We start from the raw sequence: 24,069 nt of genomic DNA, 5'->3' as shown, positions 1-24,069 counted from the left end.
TTCACACATAATCTCTCACACAATATTACTGTCCATCAACAAGAGTGAAAACAATATTTTGTCACACAACAGCTGCTTTAACAGCTTTTTTTCATAAAATCAAAACAAAGCAATATAACATTATAAAGTGCACATCTAAGGTAAACTAGTACTCAGCCTATAGTAGATTTAAACCATGGTTACATACTTCGTTTTTCTCAAGTTTACTGTGAACACAGACAGTCTGTTTCTGTATGTTTGTTGAAGAATAATGAGACACCGGACACCAGTGTTGATTATGTGCCGCTGTATTCAAAACTGCCCGCCGTACAAAAAAGCGCACGCACTTCTCCAGTGCTGCTGGGGCAAACCATTCTGAAGAGGGGGGGGGGGTCACTCCCCCTAACACAGTCAGGCTATGTTGATTGTGTTGGTCCTTCTTGTGCGGAAGTCTCTCTACAGTTTTTGTGTAGACCTCATTTCGAATGACAACACTGGTGACGTTTCATTTTCGCTAGGTCGCTACCACTGTCAGACAAACACAGAGAAGCTCCACCCACTCTATTTATATGGACGCAGAACACTGTAACCTTCCACACAAAATAGTTCCAAACAAGTAACATCCGCTTGTGACGTGTGCCGCGTTAATCTCGCGAGAAAAAATTTAATCCCGTTAAAATTCATTTAAATTAATGCCAATAAAAGCGCGCTAAACTGACAGCTCTAATATATATATATATATATGAGTCTTCCAGTTGTGTGTTTGTGTGCTTGGTTCTTTCATTGTTTCCAATTCTCATGAAGAGCACCTTGCTTCACAGATTTACTATTCATGTTTTGATCCTCCACCTCCTTCCCTTCTTCTCTCATCAAAACACGCCTAACCCTTCAACTCCACCTGTTTCTCCTGCTGAAGACCCTTTTGCTACGACCGAAGGGAGTGCAGACATTACACCAGGGCTGGACCTGTTCGCTATGAGACCCACCGAAACGGGCACCACTGCCATCACCCCTACCACCTCCTGTGAGGCGTTGGCCATCGCTGCCCCTGTCGCCGCCCCCGCCACCGCCCCCACCCCTTCTATTACCACAACCACTAGCATCACAGACACCACCACCACAGAGTCTGCTGCCGCTCCAACTCTAGATTTCTTTGGTGGTAATGTCCTTTTGCTCTCATTATACTCTCCGCATGCCTCTGCTTTATGATGGTGAAGATGTTTTGATCTTGTTTGGTCTTACTCTAGATGTCATAAACAGTGACATTGGTGATAATACAACATAGTTCCTTGTATCTAAAAAATTCCCCATTTTATATATATTTTTATAACCCTACCAATGCTTACTCGCTGAAAAATGCACGTATTTTCTGTTTTTTTGTGCTCAGGCCAATGCAATAAAAGCATTATCACGGCACCATTTTATGACATATTGGTGCCAATGAGGGATGTTGAAGTGAGTTAGACTGAGGGACTTGATTTAGACAGAAGGAACGTTTTGCCATCTTGGGGCATCTTGATCCCAAGGAACTATCGTATGTTGAAGAGAGATCAGGATCTTCATTTCGATAAAAGTAGTGCTTTGCTACCATCTCGTCGTATCTCTTTTGTACAGATTTTCACTATTCGCTACACTGGATGGTGGAGAACACGGTGTATATCTTTTCCTTCATTCTCTTTCTTTGGCCATTGAAACAAGCATCTTAACTTTCATGCGGTTAAATACGAGCACACCCCAAAAAAATAAATAAAATTGTTGCTCATTATATCTCGTTATCTGCAGAGATGGTTCCACTTGTTATGATTCCAAACAGAAATGACCACCATTTAGATGAGTCTGCATGCATTTTTCAGAATTTTCTGACAGAAACAGCAGAGAAATAATGTAAAGTTTGTACATTTTGCACTTTAGTTCAAGTGAATTTTTTTGCGTATGTATGAACAAAAAAAAGGAAAAAATTGCTGCATTCTATGTCGATGTTGACTCTCGCATGTTCGATTAAACCTGCCAATTAGTATGCATTCACAAGTACAGTCATAACGTTTTCAAACAAATACAAAGCTTGCAATATTTCTCTTGATTTATAATAAGATTTTTTTTACATTGCATTTAAAGTTCTCTGACCATTGTCTGCTTTCCCACATTTCTCTTGTTCAGTCTTCATTGTGTTTGTGCTGAACTGAAATCTGAATGTACATACCTATATGTTGTCTGTCCTAGATATGCTTGAATCCATGCCTGAGGAAAGTCCCACCACAGAATCCAAAGCTGCCACCACTCCTAGTGTAGACCTTTTTGGTGCAGGTACAGGATGTGATACATATGTGTCTGTGTGTGAAACTTTTTCCATCTCTTCTAGTTCCCATTCCTCCACGCCTGTCAAAAACGTAGTCTTTTCCTACTACACATCTTGTTTTTTCCCCCATAGTGATTTGAGAGCTCTGCATGAAACTTACGAGCATGGTGTTCTCCCTAAGGCTGCTTTTTTTAACCTGAGCTGATTCTACCTGCTATACTGCAATACTTTTCTTTGCTCCACAACCTCCACCATTTTCTTCTTTCTCGCACTCTGCCTCTTGCTTGCGTTGGTCACTTAGACCTCCCTGCTGTCTCACGCGGGCCTTCCCCTCTACCTGAGCCGGCTCCGTCTGGAGACATTGTCACTGGTGAGTTCAGGTGCATTACTTTAATGGCATCCCTTCTGTTTTCCTTCTATTCATGAAGGGTGCAGCAAGCCTCCACTCGTCATGACCAGCCCTGTACGAAAGAGGTGGTAGAGATGCATGAGGGCCTGCTTTCTTGCTTCGCTTCCTTTGCGATCGAATTTTAGGCCTGTCGTGATAATAATGTTGCAACCACAGAAAAATATACGATGAGTATTAATGGGCCTTAATTTGCCTGTTTGTCTGTTTTACTGTTTTAACTCATCTTCAGACCCTGCTCCTGAACCTGCCCCTGCCCCTGCTCCTGGCCTTGCTCCTGCGCCTGCTTTAGCTCAAGCTACAGCTCCAGCTCCTGTTGCTTCGACAGCAGCTCTTGTTGCTGCTCCTTCCACTGAGGCCTCCTCTCCACCCAAAGCAGAGCTGACCCCAGTTATTGACCTGCTTGGTATGTCACACACTGCGCGCTCTATATATATAATATGATAATATATAATAATTTAGCATGGTGTACTTTGTCCATTGTTCATCCAGTATATGGGCCATTATTGGCAATTCAGAACTTTTTAGTGTGATGAATTTTGGAAATGTGTTCATAACTTTCTGACATTTTAACACCATATGAGATGGGTGACATGTTTAACCTTAATGAACTTGTATTGCTCAAGCGCCTAAAAACATTTCGGGACATGGATACATATATCACCAAGTGTCAATATTGTATATATTCAACAGCATTAGCTTGCCTTACACTGCATCTGTTTTTCATGGATTTTTTGCCCTTCAGTAAAATGATGGAAGAAGAGTCAGACTAAACAAGAGAACAAGTGTCTTACATTGTGAAATACGATGTTTGCACCGAATTACACCAAATCATAGAAAACATTTGCACAAAAAAATGAAAAAAACTTGTATTAATTTCCAATTCTTCAAGTTAATATAAAACCATGGAAAATATTTGATATATGTTGTTTCAAAAAATTAATTAAAATGACGAATATGGTGGAAAGGACTCCAGCAGGGTGGAATTCCCAACATTGGCTTGGTAAATTTCAACAGTAACGTGACTAAGAACCACAGGTAGACAATTTACAAAATGTTGCCAGGTACATCATTCGTCATATATATATGTGTGTGTTTGTTTGTTTGTGTGTGTGCCGTTAATATATATAATATATACATATAAATATATGTGTGTGTGTGTGCGTGTGTGTGCGTGTGTGTGTGTGTGTGTGTGTGTGTGTGTGTGTGTGTGTGTATGTGTGTGTGTGTGTGTGTGTGCGTGTGTGTGTGTGTGTGTGTGTGTGTGTGTGTGTGTGTGCATATATGTATATAAACATCCGAATATATAGTGATCAACTTGTTTCTTGCATTATTTAGCAGATTCAATGTCTGGAAATATCTGCTTGAACAATATTTTCAAAAGTGTGCCATTGTGTATTTGTGTTGACTACTCCCTCTTTTTTGCACCCTCTGATTCATTGTGGAAAATTGGATGTTCCTCCAGACTCCTTCGGTGGCTCTGTGAAGGAGACACAGAGCTCTGCTCCTGGGGGACCTGGAGGCGACCTGCTGGGAGGTACAACTGTTTTCGGTTACACAATAAATCTAGACAGTACGGACCAGGCCAGTGCGTGAATATCGCGAATAATTGACGACCATTATCAGTGCACTGAAAAAAAAAATGCGGGGGGGGGGGATGCCACGAAAATCTTGAGTAAGTAGTCCACAAATAGTTTTGAAACATTGAAAAAAACTCAGCGAATAAGTAAATCTGAGGATGCTGAACCCCAAGTATGCTTGAAAATGGATACATAGGGGTGCCTTGAGATATGTGACCGAGCTCATCGCTTAAAACACTTTTATGTCAACATCTCATCTTTCTTCCCTCCCGCCCCCTACCCCTTAAAATGAATGTGAATGCCAATTGTAATCACTAAAATAGTACCATACTTATTGTTACTTTATAGCATCATATAGTCATGACATAATTGAATAGAACATATAAAAAATGAACAGTGTGCACGTCCTGATTGATTCAGTGGGCCTGCTTTTAGTGTGCACAACAATACGGTAATGAAGACACAAACAAAGAACGCTACTCGAAGTGACTCAGTAATCTGCAATTATACTCGTTAACGTGGGCAAATGAAGAAAATATACCTGTGGATATTGTTGTATTGTTTCTCTATGTCTGTTGCTGCACCATTGATAAAAATAATAATTATAAGAAGAATACCCATTCCTTAAAGTGGGATAGCATCACCACAAATAGCTATTTGTTAGCAAATTGAGTGAATTTTCCATTATGCATTAGCATTAATCTAGCATAGTGTTTGGCTTGCGACTCCTCTAATGTGTACACTACTTGTACTTCACTAGATGCTAGCTATCTCAAGTACGAGCCGGATGAAGACCAGCGGCATAGAAAATGGATGGATGGATGTTATTGCAAATAGTGGTCACAGTTCTGTCTGTCTGTTCATTAGACCTCATGTCCCCAACCCTGGCACCCACCGTGGCCCCGGCCCTGGCTCCAGCTCCAGTGCAGAATGATCTTCTTGAGTCGGGATTTGAAGCTCTGGGTTCACTTCCCTCTCCGACGCCACCTGTGCCAGCTGTACCAATGATACCTGCCACAGCGGAACCTGCAAAAAACACACTGGCGCACTCTGGTGGCTTTGATGCTTCAAGTAAGTAGCATTTTAAGTTTTTAATTAATGTCAGGAATGGTAGTAGCTTAAAAATAAGGTGGTGTGAACCTTTCAAAGATATCGCTTAAACATTCTTGCTTGATTACTAGTAAATGTAAAAGTGTATCGTACAATGAAACGGAGCAATTTGGGCACTTATTGCTGAGAGCTTGTCTGGTGCATGGATGACGCAGTGTGACGTGTTACCACGACTGTTGCTGACCGCTTAAGTTCTCACCATGGCTCTATCTCTATGATTGATCTGATTTCTCTCTTATCTTGTTTCAATGTCACACATGCTCTGCTGTCTTGTGCTTCACACACGCTCTATTTTGCTCCACCCACTTTCCCCCACCTCCTTCATCTTCACCTCTTTCTCTCTGCTGGCTTCCTCTTGCTTGCTTCTTCTAATGTGTAATTGGTGAGTTGAACTCCACAGTGCATTCCAGCATCTGCACTTTATGAAGTCTGCCTTTTCTTTTAGGATAATATGCATGTTTAAAATGTAATCATAATCCCTGAGTGTCTCCTGCATGAGACTAAATAAACTACGTTCAGGAATTACAATCCCCCAGTCATCTCTAGTGTTGGTTTTTATCCAAATGCCATTAAAGATGCAGACGATAGTGATGTCACATGATAACATTGCAATGAATTAGGCACCATATATTGCAATGATTATAATGGGCAATTCCAAATAGTTCATCTTGCAGATCATATTACCTGTTATAGTAATCATAAGATCTGTGGAACAGATGATCATACAATATTTGTATTATGTTCGTTTGCTCTTTATTTCAAAATTAAGCATCATTTTTTACTGATGGTGACAAGCAAAGGGAAACCGTATTCTACATGAAACGAACATATAGGGACACCTCGTTGTAAGTCAGTGCTTGATGTAACAATAAATAAATAAATCCATCTTGAGATGTACATGTTGCCAGTGTGTTGCTGTTGCTCCCCCCTTGAATCTTCAAATGTGGTCCCACTCTTTGTACCTGTTCAACATTGCTCTTGAAGCTGGATTGTTTCCCTCGCCTTATACTGTCGGGTTTGACATCTGCCCACTGCCTGCATTCTAGATAGATTGGGGATTAACAGACATGTAATCTGGAGTGCTTTTTTTTTAACGTCATGCCTTTCCTACCCTCTCTTCAAGTGTTTGATGGATTAGGTGACTTGCTGATGCCCGCCGTTACGCCGCAGAGCACCGGGGGAAGCACGACAGGAAGTGCAGCAGGGAGCATGGGAACTCCCGTCACAGTTGAAAACATTGCAGCTGCTCCACCTGCAACCCCGCCCCCAAGCAAAAGCGTTGCAGGGGATCTTGACTCGTCATTGGCCAACCTGGTCGGAGGTAAATTTGTTGTCTGGTCCTACCCATCGCTGATTTCCATGAACACTAACGTTCCATTTCTTCTTTTCTTTCTCCCTTTAGACCTGGGAGTGAAGAAAAAGTAAGTATGCTCATTGCGTCCATGGTGAATCAATGTATCATTTATTCGTTTGTTACTAAAAATGAAATAATCTCTTATTTTCTCAATATTGGTTGAAAAAAAACAAAGAAAAAGGAGAAAAAAATAAAACATTAAACATTTCAATATTTTTCAACAATACTGCACACCACAATCAAAAGAATAAAACTTAATAAGTAAATTGTGGAGGAGGAGGAAGAGGTGTGTGGAGGCATTCAGGTGAGAATGCTGAGGTGGCAGGGATTGACCATTGACCGAGTTACACTTTCGGCATGTGCAACTTTAGTCATTTTCAAACCACTGTCCAACTTTTTGACAAAGGCAACATTTGTTCCCATGGAAATAGCCTTCCTTTTCTTACTATCCATCCGCCTATCTACTAATAATCTTACTGTAGATACCCCCAGAGTGAGAAGAAGTTGACTGGAGGAGCCAACTGGACCCCTCATGTGGCCCCCACAAGCTGGACCACAACAGGTGTCCCCATGGTGAGAATAGCTTTGAATTTCGACAGTCAAACCTCTTACCCCATCCATACATGTAGGGGGCAACCTAACTACACGTGTTCTTTGACAAAATATGACTTTCCAACCAGGCTGGTGTGGGTCCTGGTGGACCTGGAGCAGCGCCTCCTAGTGGAGCAATGGCGCCACCAATGAGTGCACAGCCTGGTTTTGGCATGGTGAGGAAAGTTACACACACACGGTATCTAAATAGAAATATGAATAAATACGGTACTCCCCGTTTCGCTTAAAAAAATGGTTTGATCCACCTCACCCCGCCCATTTCCGCTTCAGCATTCCAAGTGGCGAGCACCAGCCGTGTGTTATGCTTTGACCAGAATATGTGACAGATTTCTTACCTTCTACTCAATACCAACACATATTTATCATTTGGGCAGTGCTTTTAGTGAGCCGGTACGCACCAGTATGGAGTACCAGCGCTCTTCAATTTTAGCTTGTAGAATGCCAGGATTTCCGAACCCAGAATACCCTCTCATGTACTGTGTTTCTATTGCGCTTTGTGATACTCATACGCCTTTGGCCACACTGTACTGCATTATCCCGTATGCACTGGTACATGCCACACGCCTGTCCCTCACGAGGCGGTCTTGCAAGTCAAGTAGAAGTACGGTACATGAATTTGTGTTCAGCCTGCTGCAGGAGGGCCAGGAGCTCCCATGATGCAGCCCATGATGGGTCAGCCTATAATGGGTCAGTCCATGATGAGACCTCCCTTCTCTGGCGTGGTTGGAGCTGCACCGGGAGGAGCTGCGGCACCAGTAAGAGCACACACACTGTGGAACTTCTTCTGTCAAACATGAATGTTTGGATTTCACACTTCAGTATTAAACTCAGGTCTCATCATGTCTTTGCGTGCATATGGAGTGCACAGAGTAATATCAACACTATTGTCCATTTTTTGTACATAATTTTACCCATTATTCTATGACTGGTCAACTTATGCCTAGGGTACATGTGTATTTTTTTTATTTTGTATGTTTTTTAAAGCTTTCTCCTGGACCTGCAAGCCAGAGTCCCAAAAAGCCCAAGGATCCGCTGGCAGAGCTCGACCTTAAGGACTTCTTATAACACAAATGAAAGGAGGGTATGTTGCAGTCTGTTTTAAGAAAGTGACATTTCAAAGTCGACTGAAAGAGTCATGAAGATTTTTATCTCTCAGACGTACCACTGTAGTAATATGAATTGGCAGCAATTACAACACAAAATCATGTCTGGAAAAGTTTGTACGGTATTAGCTCTGCATATCGTCGGCCACCTCTCAGAACTGCCTTAGTCATATTTCAGTGTTTTCAGAACACAAGAAAAAAATACTTTTGGAAAACACATTTTCATTGTTTTGTTACGATACAAAACACTACGTAACCTAATCAAAGTCTTTCTCTCCTAAGTGTAACCAAGATCTGTACGGTAATTTGTCAACACTAGCCAAGTTGTTTCTTCATGTTCAATCTTAAGCGGTTTTCCTTTCCCACCCTTAAGAAGATACCGGTTGAATCTCGGCAAAAATGATGTCATCACCTGGAAAAACTCTCTTAACGAAGCCCAGTTTTTATGGGCCCGGCCTGCTTTTTGAAAATATTTCTGGAAATGCCGTATGAACTGCATATAAGAGCACTCTGGAAAATATACTGTCCTATAATTATTTCTTTGAATAAGATAATGAGGGCAGACTATCCTGTCTTGCAGACACAGATATTTTTCTCAACAGTTGGAATGCGCCCATCGTTTACCCGACATCTGTCAAGATTCCAGGATGCCAGTGGCCCTGCCATTATCTCTCCGTTGTCTCCTTCTCGACATGATAAGAGCCTCTCTCATCCATCTATGTTCTGTTTCCTTCTCTTGTGTGATGTTGTAGCACAAACTGTGAAAGTGAACCATAGCGGATTATAAATAGTATACAAATATATATGAGAAAAAGAATTCCAAGTGTGTGGTCATGTAAGGTGTTCTCAACTTTTTGTCTCAAGCAAAATCTCCACCAAAAAAAAAAAAAATCTGAAAATGTTTTTGAGTGAAAGTGAAGGCGTATGTGATTAGATTTATTTCATGGTTACATTTTGATGTCCAAAGTTCCACCTGGTCTTGTCCCCTGCCTCCTTGAAAAAGGGGAGAAGGCCTTCTTTGTTCTGCTCTAATTGGGTGAGCGAGCTTAATTCAGTCCCCGTATTTTTTTTCAGAACTATATTGTGTCCTGTTTACAAAAAAGGTTCTAATGGATGTACATAGACACCACTGGTGTGTTTGACAATTACGTACCTATTCTGTACTGTATGTCTGTTAAAGAGAACTATTAATGTGAATCTGACATGAAATCGTGAGGAGTAATGTGAGTGTCATTCTGTCATCATCTGGAAAAAAAAGATAATTAAATTGTATGTTATGAAATTAATTGTGTGGGCTTTGGAGACATTGAAACATCTAACTGAGGCTCTGTGTTTCTTATTATTTGTGTCTTATTTTTCCATGTTACTAGTTTGTGTCAGTTGTTTCATCTTTAATGATGTCCGGCCCAAGTAAGGCAAGGCTACTGTTAATCCAAAAGCTTTCGTTATTTATCATGGAAACACATTTTAACTCTGCCCCTCAATGAAACAATTGCACTTTTTATTGCGTGCAGTGTATTTTTTTTTAATCTCGTTTGTGCTGACCAATAAATTTAATAGGAGCCAAATAAAAGCTTTCAATTCTTTTTTTAAGAACAGATGTCATGGATCCAAACTCTGGACAGTCTTGTATGATGGAACAGTTATCATTTAAACAAGTGTTCTGCTTTTGTGTTTGACAGCCCAAATTATCAATCTCTGGGTATGAACAAGTATTTTTCACTGCTTACTGCAATTTGCTGAATTCTCTTCTTTGGCATCAAGGATTTGTAGTGTCTCAGACTGTAACATTTTGATCCACATTGTTATTTGTTAGAGTGTTTGTTTTGTGCATTGACCTGGTTTTGGACTACATGCTATTTGCATTTGAGATACAGTCATATATCTCCTGTGTCATTCAAACGGACTGTTTAAAATGTAAGATTGTACAAAAGAGATCACATTAAACATTTTCATGGATGAGTTAAAAGAATTTTATTTTTGTTTAATTTATTTTGTGTATGCTGTCGCTTCCCAGTGCATGTAAGCCCTCTGAGATGCAATAAACAATGGATTGAACTGCATATTGCCCCTCTCATTTCTGTCTTATTAACTTACATATGTATCTGCTGTGATACTTTTTTTAAAAGAGCGGTTTTCGGGAAAAAGTAGTGCTACTGCATGATTATTGACACTGTCTTTCAGTTGATGTCAATGTAATAATTAAGCGCTATTCAAGCTGAACCTGTGCCTTGGCGACCAAGCCAGGGTGTACCCAACCTTTTGTCCAAAGGCAGATGGAATAGACTTCTTGGCAATTTTTTTATTACAAATGAGATAATGGATGGATGGCTACAAACACATTATGTTTAATTATGAATAATACAGTATCTATGTATTAAATGTCACCAGTCATATAATTTATCAGCCTTGTCTGCCACAAGCACTCCTGGAAGTTTTCTTACGGGATCTCGTGTGGTACCGTCATTACGACCATCTTGATGTTACCCACGTCTTCAAAACACATCTCCTTGATGGCCCACTTTGACCTTGGGAAAGAACAAATACATCACACAGAGCCAGGTCTTGTGAGTAGGGAGGTTACTCAAAAACGACCCGGTTCTTCTCAGCCAGGAAGTATCAGATGCTCAAGCCATTGTAGGCAGGTGCATTGTCAGGGCGAATAAGGCACCAGATGCTGTGCCACAACTTTTGCCTCACTGAACGTTGAGAATGTGCTGGTTGATCGTCTGGCCCACGTTGAAAGGGAAAACTCGTAGTTTGGATTTTAAATAATATCATATGGCTGTTTTGTTCTCATTCAGGGGCTAGTGCAGTGGTTCTTAACCTGGGTTCGATCGAACCCCTGGGGTTGGGCGAATCCGTCTCAGGGGTTCGACGGAGCCTCTGCCATGGAGGGTAAGACTCACGCGACTCAACATGTCATTTCGTTCTGACATGCCCACTTGGCCATCACTGGCTGCAGATGATCACATTACATTGCTTGTCCAATCAGTGCTGCGGGAAATTTAGTTTGCTGTCGTGATCATACGTCGTGTGATAAAAAAAAAAAAGTTTTAAAATACATGCTAACTATGTCGAGCAAAAAAAGAAAGTGGTCAGACGAATATGTACAACATGGATTCACATGCATCACGGCCCGTGATGGGACTCAGTGTCCTATCTGCATGATTTGTCATGCCAAGTTGAGCAACTCCAGTGTCGCACCAGCAAAACTGAAGGAACACTTCTCGGATCATATTTTTATTTTTCACTCAGGGTTCGGTGGATGCGCATATGAAAGGTTAGATTAGTTACCTCTAATAAGGTTAAGGACCACTGGGCTAGTGTGAGGCCCAATCACAAACCCAACAATCATGTTAGTTTTGCCATGCTGACTTCTGAATTTATGTCCTGATGAAATTGTACAGTAATTGCCAGTATCCAGCACCCAATTACGTGCATCTCAACATATCAGAGAGAAGATTTTGTCGTAGTCGTGAACACTGATTATTATTGTACATCAATCTGCATCATTAGTATCAGAAATTTGGTGTTTATTAGTTTTTACAGAAAAAAATGGGAACATCAGCAACATTTTAAAAACATTTCATCTCATATTACAATGTGCTGTTCCAGTATAAAACAATATTCTAATGTCTGTGGTCAAATTAAACCCTTTGCATAAGAAATCAATTAAATTATCAAGTAATTTATTGAAAGGTTCAGTCCAATCTGAGCACAACAGCCTCAAAATCATAGTTACAGTAGTCGGCTCCCCTTTCCCTGGGAAAAAAAAAAGCTTATAGTTCGATAAATTAGCACCATGTGTTCTGGATAAGCACCAGTACAATTATGTGCGCACCAAAAAAAAAAACATTTCACTGCTATCGAGAAAAGCTGGCGTGTCAATTTTAATTTAAGGTCCATTAGAACCAGCTCTTTTGGGACAGAAAGTGAACGAATCCTGTAGACATAAAAAAAACTTTTCGGTATACACATTGCAAAACACCAGCTCATTAAAAGTTATTCATTCATGTATTCATTATTTCTGTGCTGTCTGTTTGTTGAATATAGTTGACATACATTTCTGTCCTGGGTCTTGTCAAAGCCAATCACCATCACTACAGTGAGAACTTGCAAGATGGCAAGTCTCTCTCAAAGACATTTAGACAAGTCGATGCACTTTTTGAAAATATATCCGACAAAGTGAAACGTGGACAAAAATCGAAAGCACAACTGCAGATCAGAGTGATCTGTAAACAATTCAAATATATATGTTTTTCTCAGTTTTTTTTTTTCAAATAAATTAGAAAAGCCACAGTTCTCTTTATGTGTTACGGAGTTCCTGTTGTTGTCAACACTGAGTCTGTACGGCTGTGTGGTGTGTGTTTGTAGATGAGTGTGGTGGGAGGCACAGGCAAGAAGCGAGACAGGCTTCATGTTGGCGATGGGGCGGCGGGGGCAGGTGGGGGGTAGACTGGGTGACCTTTGGTTTTAAGGAAGTGGATCTGGGCAGTATCCCGTCGGACTCTGTGTTGTCTCAGGACACCTGGCACTCACTCGAGTCCCCGTGGACCCAGTAGCAGATTTGGGCGTATTTGAGAGGCGTGATCCTCACTGCAACGTTGTAATCCTGCTGCAGCCCATTGCCGTTAACATCCACCCACTGATGACCAGAGAAAACCCCGATGATCTTTCTCTTCCACTTCTTCTTGCCTGGCTCTTTGAGACGGATATAGACCCCTGAACCACTGGACCCTGGCTTGGCATCGCAGTACTGGTACAACAAATCATTGGACTCCTCAGACACGGAGCAGAACCTGTAGACCAAGTTCCCTGGCCTGTCATCATCAAAACCGGAGAAGTGAATTCTTCCTGCGGGAAGCTTCTTGACTGAGGAGATGACACCCAGATCCATGTGCTTCACTTTGGGTGCTCGCTTCAGCTCCAGAACCGCATAGTCATAATCGGCAGTCAGTCCATCAGACACACCTTTGAACCAACCCTTCGGCACTTGAGTTTTCTTGACCCTGGTCCACCTGAATGAGGGTTTCTCCGCTTGTGTGGCGCTTCGGCGACTCCGGCTCTTTCTCCCCTTTGCTTCCTTTCCTTTACGGCCCCCTGCCTTCTGTTCCACTTGCTTTACTTCTTCTTTGGCGCCATCTCCCTTTCTCTTTTTGCCTTTGCCTCGCCCTCCTTTCCCTTTCCCTCCTTTCCCCCTTCTAGATTTCTCCTTAAGAATACCGACGCGAAGCTTCTGAACGCCATCCAAATAATCCTTTCCATCGTGGATGCAGTGGGCCGCCGTCAACACGTGTTTGGGTGACACCAGAACTCCGGAGCATCCCGTGGAGATCTTGACAGTAGTGGAGAAGGGATACTTAGTGGAGAACTGCTTATCGGAAATAGTGAAGCGGGTGTCCGTACCGTACACCTCTCTTTTGTGACGGGACCTATAGGAGTCGTTTCTGGACCAGGCGGTCACCTCGTTGAGACCTTGCACAGACACTGAGGTATATGTGCGCGAGCCATTCTCATAAACCGTCTCGTAGGATAGGAGCTGCTCCAGGTCGTTCAGGGACGGCGAGGGGAGAGCACGCTGACACTCGATCCCGCACGTTCCGCTCACCTCCACTTGAGGATGAGCTGAGAAGTTGGGACTGGTCAGAGGCAGAGTGCGCCTCTTCCTTACCAGGGGCAAATTCCACTGAGGCCAAGTGTACTCGTCGTCAACTGTTGCAGTCAGCTCGGCAGCGACAGCCGCCATAACCGACACAGTCATTGGGAGCAGCACACATAGGTGTAGAGGGCCCATTGTGAATTGGGCCTGGCTCTGAAAACGAAACAAAGGAGCGAATGGTTACAAGGTTGAAAGATTCATCCATATCAGATATCAGCCATGGAATATTCTATGTACAGCGGTATCTCGATTTAGGAGTGTTGTGACTTATGAGTTTTTAACATCACGAAAGCGTACCAAAATTTGAGTTACGAGCGAAATATGGATACGCTGCCACTCGAGTAAAACTGAAGTAGCGTCACAGCCGTTTGTAGATAAGTGTAGGAGTGTACATACCGTATTGGCCCGAATATAAGATGGCCCTGATTATACGACGACCCCTCTTTTTCAAGACTCAAGTTTGAAAAAAGACAGTCGCAGGGCACATAGAGACGAACAACCATCCACGAGCACACTCACACCTAGGGACAATTTCGAGTGTTCAATAAGCCTGCCACACATGTTTTTGGAATGTGGGAGGAAACCGGAGCACCCGGAGAAAACCCACGCACGCCCGGGGAGAACATGCAAACTCCACACAGGGAGGCCGGAGCTGGAATCGAACCCGGTAGCTCTGCACTGTGAAGCCGACGTGCTAACCACTGGATTACTGGGCCGCCCACTTTTTGAACAACAAATTAATTTTTATACAGAAAATAATTACAGTGCATTTGAAACAAATGATTATAATAATATATTTGAAAGAAAGAGCATGTTATTTTGCCTAATTAAAAATCTAAAGTGCAATCACATTTGTAAATGAATGACATCTGGTTTTTGAAATGTAAATTACATCATAACTTCTCCTCAGCTGACGGTTAACCTGGCCGATCTTCGACCCACTTTTCTCTAGATTGTCAGTATGTTTCTCCATTTTCTGTGATCTCTTCTATTATTTTCTTCTCTTCTCTTTCTTACCGCTATTTTTATTTTTCTTCTTCGTGCTACCGCTATTTTTATTTTTATTCTCTGTGACAGGGGTTCACTTTGGCCTGGAGAGTCAAGTTCAGCATTCGCTTCAATGATATTTGACGCCATCGAGCGTCGTGAATGGGTATAACATCTAGACTCCGAATATAAGATATCCTTTATTTGTCCCCCACTGGGGAAATTTACAGTTTACAGCAGCAAGATTGTGGGTATAAAGAAGAAAGAACAACGTTTTTGCATTCAAAGATGTCGCATCATTTCATTTTTTTATTCAGCAGCCTGACAGCAGTCGGTAGGAAAGAGCGGCGGCACCTCTCCTTCTTGCAGCGCGTGTGGAACAGTCTCTGGCTGAAGGAGCTACCTAGTGCTGTCAGGGCAGGCTGGAGGGGGTGGGAGGGACTGTCCATCATAGCTTTTAGCTTAGCTAGCATCCTCCTGTTGCCCACCTCCTCCAGAGTGTCTAGAGAGCAGCCTAGGACAGAACTGGCCTAATATAAGGATATAAGACGACCCCCACTTTTTCTTACTCCCACTTTGTCTTATTTCAATGCAAAAAAACACCCTCTTATATTCAGGTAAATACGGTACATGAAGGTCACCAAGTTGCTTGTCGCATTGCATCTGTTCACACGTATGTAGAATGTACTCATCAGGTGTGCAAGTAGACAAAAAGAGCACGGTAGTTTTTTTGACCGTGAGTTCGCCATGTTTGTTTGTTCCATGTTTTGAAAGGATAGAACATTTAATGTCACACTTTCATAATAAATAATGCACAAAATCAACGACGAAGGCCTTATTTCACACATTCGACTAAGTGTGTCAGACGACTCTTCCTGTCAGTACAAAGGAAGGCCAAATCTCACTTCCAATTTAAATTCATTTCAATGGGCAATATTGCTTAAAAATAAAAGAGTAGATTGAGTGAGGAGCTTGGTTACAATAAGTACCACTCTACCGTATATAACAACAAATTTCTTCACTATTATTGTCATTACCCAGGAGTTAGCTGCTATCTATAAATGCTACAGTTGGTCAGACAGTTCCACTGACCTTGAATTGCAATGGGAGAAGCACGCTTTTGCTATGCGCAGGAGATCATGTTCAGAAAAATATGCATGGAGCAATTCATGTAGAATATCGGTTCACCGGCTACAAATATTGCTTGGTTTCGCAAAGTATGCTTTCTGTTTCTGCTTTCTGTAATTCTCATTTGTGCTTTCTCTCACACAATACATTGCTATTGTAATTGCTACATGTAACATAAAGAATCCTGGTGTTCTGTTTTTCAGTGGCTGCAAAGGGTTAATTGGTTCTTCCATTCATTTCAGAGGGTAAGGTTGATTAGAGTTCAAAGTGATCTGAGTTATCAGCATGGTGATGGAACAAATTAAACGCGTAAGTCAAGCTACCACCGTATGAATACTGTTTTTCCAGTATTTCTTATGGAGACCATTAATTGGGAATCCAAACAAATTGAAAGTCGGACATAGACTGTTTGCAGGCTTATGGAGTGCTCTCAAGGACAAACTTCCTTCACAGCAAGATAATGGTAGTCCAACAAATACTTACATTTGAGGAAATGCATAACGTTTGTTAAACGTTATCCTTTCATATTTTGTTGATATGTTGTTTATATATATATATATATATATATATATATATATATATATATATATATATATATATATATATATATATTTCTCAGCGCCCTTACATATATTTCAAGCCCTCTTCAGCACCAGAAAAGGGAGTGAGGAAAAAAAATAAAAAATGGAGCTTAGCTTGTATTTTATTGAGGAATATTTGATGGCTGCGTGGCAGGTGGGCCCCATTCCCGCTGAAATTGGGTGAGAGTTGTTGTATATGCAGGACCTGTTGCCAGTTGTATCTATATGTTGCACTGAAACGTTAAAAATGAATCCTGCAGATTTTGCCTATCCATTGCTGTTACCATCAATATGACACTGCAAGAATCAAGACAAGGGCACGGAAAATCCTCCTGGATCCCCCTGGCCACCACCTTTTCCAGCTACTCCCCTCAGGCAGGCGTTACAGATCCATGCGCACCAAATCCAGCAGACACTTAAACAGCTTCTTCCCTCTAACCATTAACTATCTAAACAGTCAATGACATAGGCACTCTTCTTGTACAACAAATACTGCTACTGGTCACTCTAAAATGGTTCAATGATTTTCTGCACCAACTGTACAAACTGTCATGGTATTGTATTCTACCACTGATCACTTTAGCTCTGCTTGATACTTTGCACAGTGTTTCACAGTTGTCACTGGCTGGTACCACCGCACGACGGTTCAATTACATTACGAAATGTCCTCCCATACCTATTTGTCATGTCCTTGTTTACGATGATACTAATGCAGCGTGTTATACCGGAGACAAATTCCTTGTGTGTTCTACATACCTGGCCAATAAAGATGATTCTGATTCAGATTCTGAAATGTGTGTCGATATTTGACACGCACTTTAGTTCAGATTTGTTATCATTTGAATTTGAAGAAACACAATTTGCACGTTTCTGTCATTTTTGGGCAGACAGATCCTCGTCTGGTCATCCATCACCTGACCAAATGAATAACCTGCGTATAAAACTAAACACACAATATTTATCAGCAGCAATCAGGCAACCCAAAAAACTTGAGCACATACAGTACTTTGGTCTCGTTAAGTGCACTTCAATCAAATCGTGGCACGGGGATTTCACTTATACACAAGAAGTAAGTTAGCTAGCAACTACATCTACAGTGCCAGAAATATACCGTTCAGTTTCCCTTTCTCTTGACGTGGGTGTACGACAAGGCATTCTTTGGAAGTTGGAAGACCCAGTTCCATTTCTGGCCAGAGGGAGGCAGTGTGTACCAAAGTTCCACATCACCTCCAGTTTATGCACAGCAACCGGGGCACACGAGTTCGGCAGCACATCCATTTCTCCAAGCTTTTCTGCAAGTCTGCACGAAATAATTGGTCGCATTATTCATGGTCTATGGATACACTGGCCCCACTAGCTAAGTTGTTGCATCAGCTCCTTGGTGAAAAGATTTATACGCAGATAGAGTCGCAGCTGTGGTTAACATTGAGGTATGGAGGAACCACGATTCTCAGAATGAGCTAAAGACAGTGGCTTGGAGGTTTGCCACAATGGTTAACCTTCTCTTTTAGTTATGACCACGTCTGGTTTCCTCAGTACCGCTCTTCTCCCGTGTCAAAAAATGACAGGACACGTGTGCATCCTACACAATTATGGCTCTTGGTATGGCACTGGTACAACCATTTTCCTGATAACCCAATAAAAAAAGCCTGTTAATACAGTTAACTCCATCCAGCAGAGTTTAACTGCAAAGTCGGAAAAATGTCATTCCGTCAGCTCCGCTGTGGTCATGAAGTCACACAGACAACTTCCAAACAGATGAGGGGTAAGTCGTTTGGATGTTTCTGCAGACAGTCTGATAGCTGCACTTTCCAGTTGGAGGATAAACCTCCGGCGGTGTGCGGTATGGTGTGGGTTGGGGGCGGCACCGATGAGGGGGGCTGGAACAGGCAGCTTCCAAAGACACATTCCTTTTTAGTTGGAGGGAAATGCAGTATTACAGTGAGCTGCAACTCAGAAGTACAGAACCTGTAATGTGTTTGGATGTCCAAGTTGTTTTCTCCCACGACAAATACTAGAAATAGAATTCATCTGATGCGGGGCTTTTACCTTCGATATCATAACACTCGTAAAGACTGCACTGATAAGCACTGGAGTACCATTTTGCCATGGTTAATGGTGCAAAAATAAATTGTACAGCTAAGTGTGAAAACATCAATAAATCGTGTAGCAGCTGCAGTACTGTTAGGTTGCTGTACCACCGGTGATAACTCCTCAAGTCATTTTTACTGACTTCACCATTTTGCTTGACATCACTGAGACTCAAGTACAGTATAGGCATAGACCAACTCCAAAAAATGCAAAAAAACACTTTGAAAACGGTATAAGTAAAATGACCTCAACTTGAAGGCTTGGCTGACGCGGAGCACAGAACCCTTTTAAAGTCGGAGCCAAGATAATCTGCCAAAAACAAAGGATAATAAAACAAGCCCCCGAGAGTTGCACAACAGCCTAAATAATTGAGACTAAAATGCCCTTTGGTGTCTGTTCAACGTCACACTTCCTCAGCCAGATGCCGACATCAGAAAAAAAAAAAACACTGGAAAGTCTGCAATAACTCACTAGGGTGGAAAGTGACTGATATACTGCCACCATGGCACTTAGTCACATGAAGCCCTCAAATTGGAGTTCAGTCATTTTCCACCCAAGTGAGTATATGCCCTCTCCATCAGCCTCATGCTTGATGGCCAACAGGGGGCGTAAGCGTCCCCGGACTTTTCAAAGCGGCGGTCACTCAGCGATTTTCATCGAGTAAGTAGTTCAGCAAGCGATTTTTTTTTTACCCGACCTGACCACTTACCTCAACTTTAAAAAAAAGTAAGATGATCTTGACCTTTTACAAAATAGGCAAAATAAACTATATGTTGAAACATATTATATGAAATCAAATGAAAACCTGCAAGATACTGTGTTCAGTTTTTGGTCAAATGTGATTTTTTTTTCACATCTGACAAACTTTGCAGCACTGATTAAATGTTGCGGAGTCATTATAATGTAATGCAAAACATCAGAAATGGATTCTATAAATAATGAACTGGTACTTCTACAGAATTATTAAATCTCTCAAACAACAACTACCCATTCAGAGGAAGTTGAAACAATTCACATTACATTAAGTTTAAATGAAAGAATACATTGATTTTACATACATATATCCAAAACCAAACAAGACGGATTGGTTCCTTCACAAGGAGGAACATTTAATAGTAGTCCTACCTGCTTGCATCCGATTGATGGATATGACAAATCCACAATATTTTTTCCTAAAAGATGCACAAAGGATGCCCTTTAAAAAAAACGTTTGTTACTTCATCCCAGACGTCCAGGCATCAACAGGCTCCTCTCTCCTCATTGCTCATTCTAAGTGGCTGCAGAGAAAGTTGAAAGCACTTGATGCTGAGGAGGGAGGCAAGAAGGGAGGGGGATTTTGAGGCAAGCACAATCTGAAAAAGAGACTTTTTCCCTGCCCTCTCTCCGGCAACAAAGCCTTCTGCTCGCGTGGGTGGGGCTAGAGCAAGTGTCCAAACAAGTCACGGCGTTGTATTCAGCAGAAGCCACACAGCACAGGAGACGAGATGGTGTGCGGCCTGCGCAACGAGGCACAAAACAGGAGTATAATCGAGCCTCATTCTGGCTGTGGGACTCTACAGGAATTAGTTCCACTGGTCTCACAACAATAGCGATGGGGCGCTACGGATCTGAATTCCTACATTCTCAACATCTGCAACACTTTTCCCCTGTAAATGAAGTTTAGTGATACAATTGTCCGGACAGAAATGCACTCAGATTAAATCTACTTGTCCAATAAAATATCCAACCCTATTATTCAGTAAGTCTGCACCAATTACTGCTGATGAAGAGTACAGAGTAACTTGTTTAAAACAATCCTTAGTGCCTGTCGTCACTTTCTCGCTCTACAATTCTCCTAATACGAAGCAACATGTGCTTGATAAAAGCTTTAATTTAGCACTCGCATTTGAAGTTTACTCTAAACATATCAACATGGTCTAAAAGCATATAAAAGGTTTGAAAAAAACCTTGTGAATTCATCCATTTTTTGATTCGCTTATCCTCGCAAGGGTCGTGGCCGAACTGGTTGCCAGCCAATTGGAGGGCACATCCTGACGAACAACCATTCGCACTCACACTCACACCGAAGGACAATTTAGAGTGATCCATCAACTTGCCATGCATATTTTTGGAATTTGGGAGTAATCTGGAGTACCCGAAGAAAACCCAAGCAGGCACGGGGAAAACAAGTAAACTCCACACAGGTAGCTGGAATCGAACGCTGCACCTCTGCACTGTGAGGTCGACGCGCTAACTGGTCGACCACCATACTGCACCTGTGCAAATTGTTATCAATAATTTTGCATTTGTTTAAAACGATACAGAAAGTGGATGCATGGATCACCGTTGGGACCATACATGTAAACTTTTTCTTCTCCGGTTCTTGCTGATAAATGAGAAAAGGTGTGCAGTAAACAAAAGAGAAAATATAAGCCAACCAAGTTTTTGCACGATGGAGGAGTCGTTTTTCTGTGTTGTCCTAACGTGGTGACATACACGAATGCTCAATGGGACGTGGTGAGTTTCAGAATTGCAATGAATATTTTAGCACATTGTCCTGGTCAGTTGATGGAAAAAGAAAGCTCGGGTGTCTCATTTATCTTATTTTATGTTAAAATGATGGATGTAAATGGAGAAACCATGCTTAATTGAAGGCGGGTCATTATACAATGGCTGTGTCCAAAAAAATAAATATCTATGTAGCTACCATTTATTTATATAACCCTCATGTCCATGATGATGTATGTGGGAACAGGAGCAGGAACAGGTGCACTTAAATGTTGTGGGGGGGTTTTCCCCAAATGTGTGGTTTTGGTTGAGCTGGAAAAATATTTTGTGGTATTTTACCAGGTGAAGCACACACGTGTGATGGGCATGTTGTACTGTACATCTGTTTTTGTCTTTTTTGTGTGAATATGAAGATTTTGTCTGTATCAAACTTCATATCCACAATCACTGCTTTTATTTGATATTTGCAATGTCAAATGTTTCACTCAGGGGGGAAAAAATGTGGGGATTTGGAACATCTGGCTGCAGACAAAATTTGGCTCCTATGATGTCATTTGTATTTCAAACTGACCTATATAGAATCCCTTACTTGGCTCCGTCCTTCTAAGCCAACTGTTTATAATATTCCACCACTGATGATAGTGTGAGTGCTTCTGTGCGTGCACAAACGCTTGGGAGAGGAAGTAAGCGGTCAGGAAGACTTGGGTGGCCATGCACACCTGATGTAGCTTGTTAAAACTCATGATGTATCCGTGAGGCTGATGACCACATATGTGGGTGTGGACTTTATGCATTAAAAATTACACTGCACAATCCTCTTTATTCTGAGTATGCTCATATATTCTTGTGTGAAGCTTCATCCATCCATCCATCCATCCATCCATCCATTTTCCGGTCCGCTTTATCCTCACAAGGGTCGCGGGATAGAGCCTATCCCAGCTGTCTTTGGGCAGTAGGCGGGGGGACACCCTGAACCGGTTGCCAACCAATCGCAGGGCACACAGAGACAAACAACCATCCGCACTCACACTCACACCTAGGGACAATTTAGAATGTTCAATCAGCCTGCCATGCAAGTTTTTGGAACATGGGAGGAAACCGGAGGACCCGGAGAAAATCCACGCAGGCCCGGGGAGAACATGCAAACTCCACACAGGGAGGCCGGAGGTGGAATTGCACCCGGTACCTCTGCACTGTGAGGTCGAAGCGCTAACCACTGGACCACTGGGCCGCAACCTTCATACAATTCAATCAAAAATTATTGATTACTCTCTGGAAAAAATACAGCAGTCTCATTAAGGGTGAACAAAATAATCTAAAGTCTTGTCGATTGTGACAACAATGGAAGGAAAACTAAAGGTTTTACTACACGCCCCTATCTTTGTCAAAAGTTAAACTACATAATGACACTCAAGAGATTAAATGAATAATGAGGTTAACTTCTAATTCCTTGCTGTTCTTATGAGCATTTAGTTAATACCTTGCGAACAGGTTTGGTGAGTGATGAAATATGTGTACTGTCAGGATACAAAGATAATAATAACAATGATACGTTGCAGTTTCAGGAAAAAAAAACACAATCAAATTGAAAGCAATTTATGAAAATTATGCGATTATTTTACAGGGCATTTTTTATGTGTGTGTGTGTGTGTGTGTGTGTGTGTGTGTGTTTGAGCCATCGCCTGCATTCAAACTAAGTTTAGTGGTTAGGTTAGTGCTTATGTGTGCTTATGTGGTCACAATACAACTCAATGGACCACCATTGCTCATCATTGCCATTGCTCAACACTGGATTTTTTTTTTTTCCGGTCATGTGAAGAGACTGCTTGGATTGTATTCAGTGGAGGACGCCCATCCACTATCCGAGCTGCTTTTCCCCACGAGGGTCACGAGTGTCTTCAATCAGTGGGTGGGGTTAAGCTCGGCCCACCTGTACCAACAGGCTTGCTCGGCTGAGCCCAGGGGCCTACAATAGTCATAGTTGTCAAAGAATCAATTGGAATTATATATACTGTATGAAAAAAAAACAATTTGTTGATTTTTGGGTGGGGGGGCAGGCAGTGGTAGAGTAGGGGGTGAGAGAAAGAGAGAGAGTGAGAAAGAGAGAGAGTGAGAGAGAGAGAGAGAGAGAGAGAGAGAGAGAGAGAGAGAGAGAGAGAGAGAGAGAGAGAGAGAGAGAGAGAGAGAGAGAGAGAGAGAGAGAAACAATCTCCGGAGTGCAACAGGTAGGCCTATATTCAAGAAGGTCACATGAAACACCCTTTACAAAATATGGTGTTGAAAACAGACTTATGGCAAATCCTAGCAATGTGTTTGTACGTACGTGAAGTTGAATGACACTGACACTACTTAATGGGTATTGATACACACCACCGAGGAACATCATCTTCGTCAGACGTGCCGTTGCACAAATTACATGAACCAAACAACTCACGCAAGAACATTTAAAAAATGTACTGTGATGGCAGATGGGGAGAACTAGAATCGTGAGTCCTTGCAATCACTCACATCCCAGTTTTGGAAGCGGAACTTCCAGCTATGAACATACAGTATTTCTCTCAAAGAATCATTTGAGAATCACGGGAGGCGTTTCCCAGCATGCTTTGTTGCAGATACGAATAACACTGACTGTGTTATCACGCTTCTTGAAGACATTTTTAGAGGACAATTACAGTGGTGTTGCTTCTACTCAT

The 24,069-nt window shown here is 41.9% G+C and overlaps 2 protein-coding genes across 11 annotated transcripts in view; one reads left to right on the top strand and one right to left on the bottom strand.

The window, feature by feature from the left end:
* The window catches only part of snap91a (synaptosome associated protein 91a), a 40,257-nt gene extending 29,754 nt beyond the window's left edge, over positions 1 to 10,503 (top strand). For 5 of the 9 annotated variants that reach the window (XM_052064665.1, XM_052064669.1, XM_052064670.1 and 2 more), the window contains 13 exons: positions 896 to 1,138; positions 2,200 to 2,283; positions 2,577 to 2,645; positions 2,914 to 3,087; positions 4,147 to 4,218; positions 5,129 to 5,332; positions 6,495 to 6,692; positions 6,774 to 6,792; positions 7,208 to 7,298; positions 7,406 to 7,492; positions 7,964 to 8,092; positions 8,322 to 8,418; positions 9,021 to 10,503. In XM_052064665.1, coding sequence (XP_051920625.1) covers positions 896 to 1,138; positions 2,200 to 2,283; positions 2,577 to 2,645; positions 2,914 to 3,087; positions 4,147 to 4,218; positions 5,129 to 5,332; positions 6,495 to 6,692; positions 6,774 to 6,792; positions 7,208 to 7,298; positions 7,406 to 7,492; positions 7,964 to 8,092; positions 8,322 to 8,402 — 1,451 coding nt within the window. In that variant the 3' untranslated portion in view covers positions 8,403 to 8,418; positions 9,021 to 10,503. The remainder of the gene's footprint in view (positions 1 to 895; positions 1,139 to 2,199; positions 2,284 to 2,576; positions 2,646 to 2,913; positions 3,088 to 4,146; positions 4,219 to 5,128; positions 5,333 to 6,494; positions 6,693 to 6,773; positions 6,793 to 7,207; positions 7,299 to 7,405; positions 7,493 to 7,963; positions 8,093 to 8,321; positions 8,419 to 9,020) is intronic. The other 4 variants (XM_052064663.1, XM_052064668.1, XM_052064667.1 and 1 more) reach the window with 4 other exon arrangements.
* Positions 10,504 to 11,491: 988 nt separating this feature from the next.
* On the bottom strand, positions 11,492 to 20,230 carry prss35 (serine protease 35). 2 transcript variants are annotated; one of them, XM_052064779.1, is made up of 2 exons: positions 20,015 to 20,230; positions 11,492 to 14,255 (listed from the first exon to the last, which is right to left on the bottom strand). In XM_052064779.1, exon 2 carries the CDS (start codon positions 14,235 to 14,237, stop codon positions 12,963 to 12,965), a length of 1,275 nt encoding a protein of 424 aa, XP_051920739.1. In that variant the 5' UTR covers positions 14,238 to 14,255; positions 20,015 to 20,230; the 3' UTR covers positions 11,492 to 12,962. The 2 variants fall into 2 exon arrangements, with proteins under 2 accessions (XP_051920739.1, XP_051920738.1); XM_052064778.1 differs by lacking the exon at positions 20,015 to 20,230 and adding an exon at positions 19,361 to 19,695.
* Between the last annotated feature and the right edge of the window lie 3,839 nt (positions 20,231 to 24,069).

This window comes from Hippocampus zosterae, chromosome 5, assembly GCF_025434085.1.
Source record: "Hippocampus zosterae strain Florida chromosome 5, ASM2543408v3, whole genome shotgun sequence".
NCBI lineage: Eukaryota > Metazoa > Chordata > Actinopteri > Syngnathiformes > Syngnathidae > Hippocampus > Hippocampus zosterae.
Note: the sequence above shows the minus strand (reverse complement) of the source record. Positions and strands in the feature narration are given on the sequence as shown.

Bases quoted from the DNA above. Each gene is read 5' to 3' on its own strand.
- prss35 (XM_052064778.1), bottom strand. From the start codon at position 19,393: ATGGTGGCAGTATATCAGTCACTTTCCACCCTA. The intron at 14,256-19,360 runs GTGAGTTATTGC...TTTCGTTTTCAG, and splicing joins ATCAGTCACTTTCCACCCTA to AGCCAGGCCCAATTCACAAT.